The following is a 12,522-nucleotide window of genomic DNA, read 5'->3' on the forward strand; positions in this document are numbered from 1 at the left end:
CTTGGCCAATTAATTTCTTTCTATTTATAGTAGAGACAGGGTCTCACTCTTGCTCAGGCTGGTTTCAAACTCCTGACCTTGAGCAATCCACCCTCCTCGGCCTCCCAGAGTGCTAGGATTACAGGCGTGAGCCATCGCACCCGGCCACACATTTGTAATTTTGATAGCCATTGCTAAACTGCACTCCATTGAGCTGCACCAATATGCATTCTCAGTGCATTGCACAAAAATGTCAGTTATCCAGCCTGTCATGAACATATTGTGTTATTGGAATTTGCCTGTTGGATAATTGAAAAATTGTGTCTCAGGGTGGTTTTAATTTGCATTTCTTTTATTTCTAGTGAAGTTGAGCATCTTTGCATTTTTAAGAGACATTTATATTCCTTTTCTGTGATGTTTGTTGATAACCTTGGTCCAATTTTGTATTAGGTTGCTGCTCTTTTTCATGTTGATTTGTAGGAAATCTTTATCAGTGAAATCAACCCTTTATCTGTGTTACACATTGAAACATTATTTTTTTCAGTTAGTTGCTTGTCTTTTGACTTTGCTTATCATGGTTTTTAAAATTTTTTCTCTATTGACATTGTGTCATCCTTAGAAATCGTGGGCTCATCTTATATTTTAATGGTTTCTTATTTTTTCTTTAACACTAACATTTTTGATCCTTCTAGAACTCATCCAGATTTAAAGTTCGAGGTATAGATTCAAGTTTTGTTTTTTTTTTAGCAGATGTCTACCTTTGAATTGAGATCTCACCTTTAATTATACCATATTCTCATAAGTATGTGAGCCTATTTCTGTTCTCCCTAATTAGTTTTGTCACTCTGTCTATCCATGTGCCAGTTCTACACAGTTTTAGTCATTGTAGATTAAAAATATTTTAATACCTGGCAGAACTAGATCCTCTTATTTTTCTTCTTTCACATTTTTTTGATTATTTTGACTTATTTTTCCATAAGAAATTTATAATCAGCAAGTACAGTTTTATTTTAGACTAAATAAAGTCTAAAATCAATGGAAAATCCTTTTTCCCCTATAAATTGTGATAGAAAGAAGTAATTGTGGGTCATATAAAAAGTAAAAAGTAACTTCATTTAGGTTTTATAGATAATGACAACATGCTCAATTTGATACTCTTGAATTAAAGAAGCAAATTGATAAAATTTCAGTTAATCAACAAAACAAATTAAGAAAATATATCTCAAATCTATATTAGGGATCAGTGGTTGGCAAGTTTGCCATCTCGCCCCCATGGGACATCTGGTGGTGTCTGAAGACATTTTTGATTGTCATGACTGGGAATGGGGGTGTTGGCGCTCCTGGCATTTACTGAGTGGAAGCCAAGGTTGCTGCTAAACATCCTACAGTGCACGAGACTGCACAGCCCCCCATGACAGATTATTTAGTTCAAAAATGTTAATAGTGCAGAGGTTGAGAAGTCATGATTCAGAGAGTGAAGCAGATAAGAGTTTTTTTTTAAGCACAAAGAGAGGAATGTAATTAATATGTAACTACAAAGAATAAGAAGGTGGAGATGATCTATGAGAAAGAAAGGGTGAGCAAAGGAGATAGGAAGTGGAAAATTCATATTTTATGAAATCTTATTTTTATTTATAACAAATTTTGGTGTAGTTACCATGTGAAAATCTTACAACTCTAAATTGGTGTTAGAATGCACCTATGTTTTTGAGCTATAGGGGGCAGTCTGCCAGTTTTTAACTAAGAAGCAAAACAGTGTCAGGGAGAGAATGAATTTGGATGAATGAGCTGAGTTTAGTTAAAGATAATCTTTCTTTGAACTACTGGGAGCTTGTATCTGAGGTATCTTCATATGCTAGAAAGGTCAACATAAAAAAAATACGTGACTAAACATTTTTATGTTTGTTAATTTTATAAGTAAAATATATATCATTATTGTTTTAATGTGTAATGCTGTAATTATGCATGAGATGTGGAATCATAGGTTCATAAGACATTTATATTTATCTTTTATTCATTTTTATGTTGTATTGTAGATGTTAATTATTGGTTTTTGTACCCTTTAGATATTAAAATAATGAAAAGGTTTTTTTGCCATTAATGTATTACAAACAAAAAAATAAAGCTTTCCTGGGATATAAATGGGGTACAGTTTTCATTAGAGTTCACAAGGCTCTCAACATCTGACTAATGTAGGTTACATTTTTCCTAAGAATCTTCACTTTATAAAATCCTCATTCAGATTTTTTTGTTCTTGTGACATCCTCTCCTGCTCATTAACATTTTTGTGCTGTGTATAACTTTATTTTGCTAATAATTCCAAATGTCAGGTAATTCAATTCTTTTCACATTCCAAATAGAGAATTTCCTATGTGTCCAGCAATAATTTTTCAGTTAATCTATATTGCTGATAAAGTGCTTCATCAAGTACTAACAGAGTTTAGTTTCTGATATCTGATATTAATAGTTAGGGTAAGCCAACAACATTGTATATGTCAACTTGGAAAAGAGCAAAAGCTTTCTTGAGCTCTGATTGGTGGAATGTGATGTGTTCTGACTGGATGAGAGGTGACTGATTGATACATGGCCACAAGAGTTTGTGAAATGAACATACCTGTCATTTTTAGCTTATAAAAAATACAATGTTTACCAATGTCCAATTCTGTGGATATTGTAGATGAAATGCCTCAAAACATAACGATGTTCACTATGGTGGCTATAATCAAAAAGCTAGTAAGTTTCAATGAGAATATGGAGAAACTGGAATCCTCATACTCTGCTGGTGGAAATGTAAAATGATGCAGCTACTTTGAAAAAGAGTATAGTAATTCCTCGAATGGTTAAACATAGAGCTACCATGAGACTCATCAATGACACTCGTAGGTATGTACATGAGAGAATTGAAAACATATGTCCACAGAAAAAACCTGTACGCAAATGTTCATTGCAGCATTATTCATAATAGCCAAAAAAGGAAAAAACCCAGAATGTCTATAAATGGGCAAATGGATAAACTAGATGTGGTGTATCCACACAAAAGTGTAATATTATCCAGCCATAAAAAGAAACAAAGTGCTGATACATGATACAACACAGATGAACCTTAAAAACATTGTAGTAAGTAAAAGAAGTCAGATACAAAAGGCCACATATTATATGATTTCATTTACACAAAATGTTCAGAATAGGCAAATCTATGGAGACAGAAAGTAGTTTAGTGGTTGCTTAGAAATGAGGGCAAGGAGAGTTAGGGGCCAACGGAGGACTGCAAAGGGTACAGTTTCTTTGTGCATGTTGAAAGTGTCCTAGATTTGATTGTTGTGATGCTTGCCTATCTCTACGAATATCCAAAAAGCCACTGACTTGTACACTATAGGTAGGTGAATTATATGGTAGGTGAATTATAGCTCAATAAAACTGTTAGAAAAAAACCAAAAGAAAACAAAACCTGTTATTAAATTCACACCAGATATTGTTACCTAATCTCAAAAACAAAACAAGACAAAACAAAATCCACAATGCCCTCCCCTAAGACCACAGTTGACACATGCCCTTGCACGTGAGGACTTTTTGTGGGTATACCCTAGTGATTCCCTTCATTTGGGTGAAACGTTTCAGTAAGTCCTGATTTTTATCAGAACCTACCCAATTAGATTAAATTAGTTGGACAAATTTATACTTAGTTGTTAGAAGTTATATTGCTTGGTTTGTTATTTTGTTCTAGGGAACAATATAATTTGCAATATGTTTAATTTTTGTGTGATTTTTTTTAGATTTGTCATGCTTTTTATTTTCCATAATATTTTATTATGAAAAATTCAGATATACAGTAGAAAAAATTATAGTTAACATCAGCCTATCTACCACCAAGATTTAACTATTAACATTTTATTATGCTTGTTTTAGCACATATTTATCCATATTTCCATCCCTCTATCCTTCCATTCACCCATTTTTCAAAGTAACTTGTAGATATCAGTACACATCCCCTTAATACTTCTGCATTCACATCATTGGGTAGAATTTGATATTTGTTTACATTTTTTTCTTTTGATGTAAAATTTACATACAATGAAATATACAAATCATAAGTGTACATTTGCTGTGTTTTGGTAAGTGCTTACACTTGTGCAACCCAAACCCCAGTCAAGGTATGAAACATGATCATTACTCCAGAAAATTCTCTTTTCCCCTTCCCAGTTAATCTCCAAGCCCCCTGTTCCTGCAGGAGCTCCCACAGTTCTTTTTATATTTTAGTTACTTTTTTAAAGTGAGGTTAGAGCAACAGAATACAAAATATGAGGACAGGTTGTGGGTGTAGTTCTGGCAGAATAGAATCATATTTTTGTGGAATGTTTATATCTGGTCAGACCATAGTTAATACTATCAATATTACTTGGTGTTAGTGACTTAGAGTAAGATATTTCCATTCTTTTACTCTATAAATAATGTTGTGATGAGCATTTGCCTATAAATCTTTATACACTGCATGATTATTAATAGTCAAAATTAGTAATACCTTCTTTTATCTGAACCAGATGAAACTTTGGTTCTTTAGTGGCATGAATGGGTCACAGTTTTTCACATGCCCTATATTTCCAATTAAATGCAATGTTCAAACAATATCCAGAAATCTACACAGCTTGCAGCCCTTTGCCCTGAAGAGGCAACATCAGTCATTAGATGGCCTGGTCCTGAGCCCTTGGCAATTTGAGAGTGGACAGAAGATGAGTTTTGCTCAAAGCCAACTGCTAAGGCCAGGGAATATCTGGTAAGTGTTCCAGCCAAATAGAGGTGTCTGACCCTTCTTATTACTTTCTCAGAGGCTGGAATTGGGGTCTTAAGGTGAAGTAACCAGTTGTAAATAACTTTTTCTTTATTTGGAATATGAAACGAAAAATGTATTCCTAATCTAACCATTGAAATATGTATCAAAAGGAACAAGGGAGCTGGATTTCTCACCAAAGGCTCTCTAAGCAGGTGACACACAGATGTTACTCTTTCTCTGTAGTCTCCTTCAGGATAGGGCACTTTGATCTTGCCATACCTTGCTCTTAGCAATGATCTTAATCTGTTATTCTTATCCATGCTAGTGGGAAGGAAAAATCATTACCCGGCTGAGCCAGGAGTTTCAGGCCCATCTGGGGATTTCCTTAAGGATCGCTTAATTGCCTTTCCCTCTCCCTGATGATTATGCTAGCTACCATTATTATTACTATAATAAAAAGGACAAACTTCTTTTAAACTATTCATTTTTTTTTGAACTCTGTATTAGATTGCTAGGGATTCCATAGTAAAGTACCACAGACTGGGTTGCTTAAACAACAGTAATTTATTTAAGGGAAGTTGAATTAAAAGAGCAATATATAACTAATTAGGTTTTAATCAAGTTTTTGTCTAATAATACCTAATTCTGGGTTTGTGTTAAAACTGATACATACTTGCATTGCTGTTGGTACTATAAGCTAGCGGGTAAGAACCAGGGACGAGAGCCACTAATTAGGTCTGCATATGGGCAGACACAAGAAAGGACCTTGAATTGCGAGAGCTGATTAAGCTATGTGTGAGCTTATGTTATGGAGGCTGGAAGTCTAAGGGGTGGGCAGGGTTAGCTTCTTTTGCGGCCTCTCTCCTTGGCTTGCAGATGATGATCTTCTCTTTGTGTCTTCATGTGGCCCTTCCCCTGTGTTTGCTTGTATAATATCCTAATCTCTTTATAAGGACACCAGCCATATTGGATAGAGGGCCACCCATACAACGTTGTTTTACTTTAATTACTTCTTTAAAGACTCTATCTGCAAATGCAGTCACATTCTGAGATACTGGGAGTTATGACTACAATATATGAGTTTTGGTGGGGGGGCAAATTCAGTCCATAAAAAAACCATAAAACACAAATATATAAGAAAAGTATGACCAGTCTGAGCAAGAGTGAGACTCCGTCTCTACTAAAAATAGAAAAAATTAGCTGGGCGTGGTGGCGCACACCCTTAGTCCCAGCTACTGGGGAGGCTGAGGCAGAGGATTGCTTGAGCCCAGGAGTTTGAGGTTGCTGTGAGCCAGGCTGATGCCATGGCACTCTAGTCCAGGCAACATAGTGAGACTCTGTCTAAAAAAAAAAAATGAAAATAAAAGAAAGGAAGGAAGGAAGGAAGGAAGGAAGGAAAGAAAGAAAGAAAGAAAGAAAAAGAAATTAGCCAGGTGCAGTGGCACGTGCCTGTATTTCCAGCTACTCAGAAGACTAAGGCAGGAGGATCACTTGAGCTCAGGAGTTTGAAATGGCAGTGAGCTGCCTGGGTGAGACCCAGTCTCAACAATAACAACAAGTAGAAAACAAAGTTAAAGTTGGATATATATGTATTAATTTGCTAGTAGTTTCCTAATTCTAGTATCGCTTCCAGAATTTCTATTAAAGGAATATATATATATATACATATATATATATATTCCATTTCTATTAAGAATATGTTTGATTAGAAAAGGGGGCTTGTAGCCCTTTACATAAGACTATGAATATATCAATTGTCACATCAAAGAATGGGGGTGGGGAGACTAAAAGTCTTTTAAGCCATTTCTTGGTACAATTCCAGTTCCCAAGGAAGTGGGAATCAGAAATGAGGCACATACAATAATGACACTTAGATAACTGAAAATGTTTGAGAACCCTGCTGGCAGGTACTGGAATGAAGTGTCAGAAAATTGCTCCAATAGAACTGTTTGGTACCTGTTCATCTTGTATGGAGAGCGTGGTGATGACCAGATACTACATTTGGGACATTTGCCAGCCAACTACAGCCAACATACAGGAAGCCTTTTTCCTGTATGCCAAAGTGGCCAAGCCAAAGAAAATATAAAACTATTTTATTGAGGTGGGAAAGTTCCCCTATTTTTCTGCATCCGTCTTTTCTAATTGTTGGCAAGTTGTGTTGATGTTTTGAAAGAAATATTTCATTTTATGTTTGATATTCCTCCAGGCATTAAAATATAAACCCTAATGTAAGGAAAGCCACCGTCCAACCTGCACCTTAAAAGGAGAGAATATTAAGGAGCCACTATGGCTTCTCCTTTTCTTTGTCATTTGTTGTATCTCTTCCCATCCCAACAGCGGTATGCAGAAGATGTAGATAGAATATTTACTCTGTATTCAGCTGAACAACTTGGATAGGAACTTTACCTTTCTGGGTCTGATAAGATTTCACCTTCAACAACATCACATTTAGGATGCTCCAGGACCAACAAGAGCAGGGAGAGGATTTGGCAATATTTATAATGACCTGGAGATATCACTCAGCTAGGCCCTCAGAGGAGAGTTCTGGAAGCCTCTCCACTTCAGGATACCTCCTACACTCACCTTCAATTTGCCTGTATTGCCTCCCACTTGACTTTTACGACTGGTCACTGTTAGAAACTAAGCCATCAAGGTGATGGATGAGGTTGGTTTTGGAGCAAGAAGGCAGGGCTAATTTGACCTAGGACATATTTGCAACATGCTATGAGGAAAGTCCAGCATCAGATAAGATCTGGGTAGAAGGAGTTTTGAGAAGGCCGTCAGAGTATAGCTTGTGCAATGCTTCTAAAGGGCAGAAAACGTCCAACTCCATGGCTTAGATTCTTTGAGATGTAGGATAGCTGATCATTCTATTACAGGCAGCAAGACTGTCTAGAAACTCATGTTTTAGCATTCCAAGTACATTGCAGTTGGCCCACAAACATCTAGCCTCATAGAGGACTATGCTTTTAGTCGATCTCTTCCTAAAATAAAAGTCTCTGTGCAAAGCACTGAAAGAAACCTGGCATTGTTTTTTAGGGTTATCATTTTATGTAACTTATAATAATGACTATGGCTGGTCTTATATAAGATATAGAGAATTTGGGGGAAGGAATCCAGTGTGTGTGTAGGGAAAATGGTGATGTAGATAGTTTTGGGAGGCCAGGGAGAGTTGGGTGCTTAAGATATGCTTCTCAAATTTAGTGTCCATATGAATTACCTGGAGATATTAAAATGTAGACACTACTTTAGTAGTTTTGGGATGGGTCCATGAACAGCACTTTGGGTGGCACCCCTTTAGGACTCCCCCTCCCCGCAGGGAGGTGTAGAGGGCTGGGGGTATTAGGCAAGGTTTAATAGGAGCCCCAAACTGTATCCAAAGGTATAGCTAACTCCCCTCTGGAAGCGATGTGTCAGAGACGGGGACAGGAAGCATGATCTCTGGGATCTCTTTCAGCTTACTTTTCTGATTTTGGGTTCTGAGATTCCAAAAAGGGATTCTAAAACTTTTGGGGTCACTCACGTACCTCCGTGGAAATGATGAAAGCTGTGTGCCCTCTTTTCCCCCAAATGCACACACACTGCTGATGCTGCAAGCCCCTTTAGGCTCCGCGGACCTGCAGCCCTGGTGCGGGGTTCCCGTCCGCCTTTCAGGTCGCGCACCCGGGCGGTTCTGCGCTCAGCGTCCGGGGCGGGCTCCGGGTCAGGCTCGGGGGCGTGGCCGGAGGCGGGCCCGGGGCGGGGCCGGGGCGTGTCGGGGCGGGGCCAGGGCGGGCACAAGCCGCGCCCCTCGGCCGTGCGAGAGGCTGAGCTTGCTGCATTGCAGCCGCCGCGGCGCCGCTCGGCTCCTCACTCCCAACAATGGCGGCTCCGAGCCCGAGCGGCGGCGGCGGCTCCGGGGGCGGCAGCGGCAGCGGCACCCCGGGCCCCGTGGGGTCCCCGGCGCCGGGCCACCCGGCCGTCAGCAGCATGCAGGGTAAGAAACGCGGCCGCGCCAAGACCCCGGTCCTCTCGCTCGGCCGCCGGCGTCGTCGCGGCCTGCCCCGGCCGCCGCGGACGCCCCCGGACCCGGCTGAGGAAGCCGCTGGGGCCGCCGGCGTCTCCCTCTCTCCTTCCTTCCCGGCTTCCCGCCCGGCCGCGCGCCGCCTCCGGCCCGGCCTGGATTCGGGCTCCGGCCTGCACAGGCCCGGGCCGCGGCCTCTGCCTGCGCTCGGCCCCTCGGCCCTGCCGGGCGCCCGCCGGGCCCACCTGGTCCGGGACCGCCCCCGCGGCCGCCCCCGCCGCGGTCGCCGCTTACCTGGCGCCGCCCGGCCTCCGTTTCCGGGAACGCGCCGGCCGGGGGCTGCGGCGGCGCAGGCGGCAGCGCCGGGCCTCGCCGCCGGTCCCGCCGCCTCAGGTAGGGGGAGCCGGCCGCCCCGGCCCCGGCGCCCCCGGCCCGCGGCCCCATCGCGGCTCCCTGCAGCCGCAGCGGGCCCCGCGCAGGGCCATCTTGGTTCTCGCCGGGACGCCGCGCGGGCCGGACCCCCGAGCTGAGCCCCAGGCGCCAGAGTGCTCTGGGAACCTACGTTTTCAGACTCGTGCAGGGCTCTGTGCTCTGGAAGGGGCGGGCGGTTGCTCAGGCCCGTGCCACCTGTAAGGTAGGCAGACAGCCATTGGCCTGGGCTTTCTCTTCCAGACCGGAGTTGTCTGTGTGAGCGTAGCGAGCGCGGGGAGCGGTGGGGGTGGGGGAAGAAAAAGGAAAAAAAAAAAAAAAAAGATAGAAGACGACGATTGAATTCTGTCTAAATGGAGAGATACAGGAAATAGGAAGGCAGGGGTCAAAGTGATACTGTGATGTCTGGACATCTGAGGCAGCTCTCTTAATTAACGGCTTTCCCCACTGGGAGTTACTTATTAGCTCTGTATGGCTTTTGACAGGGGGTGTCGTGAAAATACCAGGCCCAAGCCCGTTAGGGACCGTTTCCTTAAATTTACTGGGGGAATTTTGAGTAGTACTGCTATTTTTGAAACAGGGAATCTCAGAAATCTCTTGACAACGTTAGCAAACTGCTTATGTTGAATTATTAGCAGAATTGGTCGGGATACATTTGGTAGTCACTGTGACCATGGTTACTTTTTGATTAAACTCTTCCTAAAAGGCACCTTGTATTAAGTTGAACAGATTATCGAATAGTTCATGTTTAGGAGTGCATGCTGTGATTCAGGAAGCAGAGACTGGATTTTGTTAATCATTACAACCTTCCTTCCCTCCACATGAGATAAGTTTAATCTACATAAAAAACAGTAATAGATACATAGACTGGAGGATGTCAGAGCTCAGAGGACACTCTCTGTGTCAGCCCTAAGATAATTAATTTAAATTGAATTAGTTATTGGATGCCCGCACAACACATACAGATGAAGTAAAGGATTGTTTTCCTGATTGTACAGCTTTATAGTCTAGTTGGTGGTAGGGGGAAATGAACAGCAAAATGACAATTTAGGATTATATAACTTGTCCAGAGTGGGTGGCTTATAAAGTTTATAAAAATAACTCAAGGTTTTTTTTTTTGTGGGGGGATGGGAATGGTAAGGCTGACGGTTTGGAAAGCTGTATAAATTTATTTACTTTTTTGGTTCAAAAAATAATTGCGCATCTGCCACATGCCAGGCACAGTACTCTAGTGCTGAATTTATAGAGAAGAGTAAATTGAACTGTCTTATTTGTGATGGAGTTTACCCTTCTGTGAGGATGGGGGAGGAAAGACTATGCAGGTAAATAAGAAGAATTTCTAATTGAGAAAAGTGATGAAGGTGGCAGGCTGGGTTTTGTGAGAGAAGATAATAGGGGGAGGGGCAGTCTGTTTGATAAGATGTTCAGAGAAGGCTTGTCTGAAAAGCTGACCCTCTTCTACTGGAAAAGGGTTCTAGGCAGGGAACAATGTGTGTGAAGTTTCCAAAGCAGGGAAGAGCTTAGAGTGTTCTAAGAATGCAATGTAAGTTGTTTGGTTAGAAACTATCCTGATGCTCTCCGTTCTCCCCTGACTCCTATTATTTTGATACCCAGTAAACTAAACTTTCTAATAAGCAGAACCCATTTTAAAAGGGAGAAGAAGGATCTAAGACCTTTCTTTGAATTATTGCTGAATTTTTTTTATCAGTATTGTGTCTAGCCTTGATTGATTCAGGAATGTGTTCATTGGATCTTGTTCTTGAACCTCTTTTGATTACTCAGAATGGAGAGAAGCACTTGAAATTCTCAAGATGTTGTCTAGCACTATCCAAGTTATAATTTTGAGCTTAAGCAGTGATTTAAGATCTCTCTTTTTGTTTAAGTTAGAGTCAAACCTTGCATACCATACTTCCCCTACCAAGTACCTTTTTTGGCTTTAGATGAGACTTCACAGAGTGATCCTTACATGTTTGGTATACTGCCACTCCCTACCCTCAATCCGGTTCTACTTGCCACCCAGAAAACTGCCTTTCTGGAAGTTGTTGATGACCGTGTTCTTTCAAACACCAGAATTCAGTTGTGGGACATAAGGAATATGTTTCATCCAACAGTCATTGGACATCCTCCTGTTTGATAAGCACTATGTTGGGCACTGGATAACCTTGTATACTTTTTCATGGCTTGACATTCATGGCCCAAGAGTGGTCCAAGTTGAGAACCATTTTTATCATATCATAAGAGGCAGAGTTCTGCAGTTCTGAGTTTGAATCCCTTCTCTCTAGGACTTATGTATGCTTTTTGTGACCTTGGGCAAGGTACTTCTCTAAGCCTCAGTTTCTCAGTTGGAAAGTAGGAATTATACTTACTTCACAGGTACTTGAAGAATTCATGTAAACATGGGACCGGTATAGTAAGGAATGCAGTACATGTTAGCCATCATTGTTAGTAGCAACAATATTGTTATGTTCTCATTCATTATTAGTAAATAAGTCCATAATCCCTCATGACCTACCACACAGTTTTTTAAATCTTCATTATTACTGGTTTCTACCCTTCTTTCTAACTATTGTTGATTTAACCATTTTTCATTAATTGAGCAAATCCTTCAGGATATCCTAGGTGAGACTTTTTTCTACTTCATACTCCAAATCTTCTGTCTTTTCTGGATCTTAGGAGTCTCAACTGAATTATAATGTGAATGATATGAAATAGAAATCTAGCTATAAATTTGCTCTACTCATTTTTTTCGTGGGGCAGTGGATGGCTGGAATGAGATTGATACTGAGTTCTACTGTGTTAACAGTCATCAAAAGACCTAGCTTTAGTTACATTTTTATACTAACAGTTGCGCCTTCTAATCTGGCCATTTTTTTCTTGTAACATTTTTCTCACTGTCCCTCAGATAATGGAGAGTAGCTGTTAATTTTGTTATTACTCATACATTTGATTGTTTTCACTCATGCATTTACAAACACACCCAAGTTGAATAGTTTTTATACTTTGGTTGTTTGGTGACTAAAAGTAGCAAAATTTAGATCTGTTTGCCAAGGTGAATGGTTTTGTAAAAATATATTTGACATTAGGATGAGTTTGCATTTGAGGAAGGAAAAAATACTCAAATAAGCTACTGTGGGATATAATTTTATTCTTAATGCTTCATCAATCATTTGTCAATGTATGTGAATTTAATAAGGAGATTTCTTGCATATTAGGGCCAAGTACTATGGAATAGTATGATTCTTAGTACAAGAAATTTTAGTAAACTTAAAATATGGAATTGGCTTGTAACATTCAAGAACCTTCTTAGCCATGGCTTGAATTTTTTATTGTGTTAAATCAAAAG

At 40.5% G+C, this 12,522-nt stretch overlaps 1 protein-coding gene across 2 annotated transcripts in view; it reads left to right on the forward strand.

Moving 5' to 3' along the window:
- Window positions 1-8,531: 8,531 nt before the first annotated feature.
- MAP2K4 (mitogen-activated protein kinase kinase 4) overlaps window positions 8,532-12,522 on the forward strand; it is a 132,221-nt gene continuing 128,230 nt past the window's right edge. For both annotated transcript variants that reach the window (XM_012777517.3, XM_012777524.3), the window contains exon 1: window positions 8,532-8,723. In XM_012777517.3, coding sequence (XP_012632971.2) covers window positions 8,609-8,723 — 115 coding nt within the window. In that variant the 5' untranslated portion in view covers window positions 8,532-8,608. The remainder of the gene's footprint in view (window positions 8,724-12,522) is intronic.

This window comes from Microcebus murinus, chromosome 18, assembly GCF_040939455.1.
Source record: "Microcebus murinus isolate Inina chromosome 18, M.murinus_Inina_mat1.0, whole genome shotgun sequence".
Lineage (NCBI taxonomy): Eukaryota > Metazoa > Chordata > Mammalia > Primates > Cheirogaleidae > Microcebus > Microcebus murinus.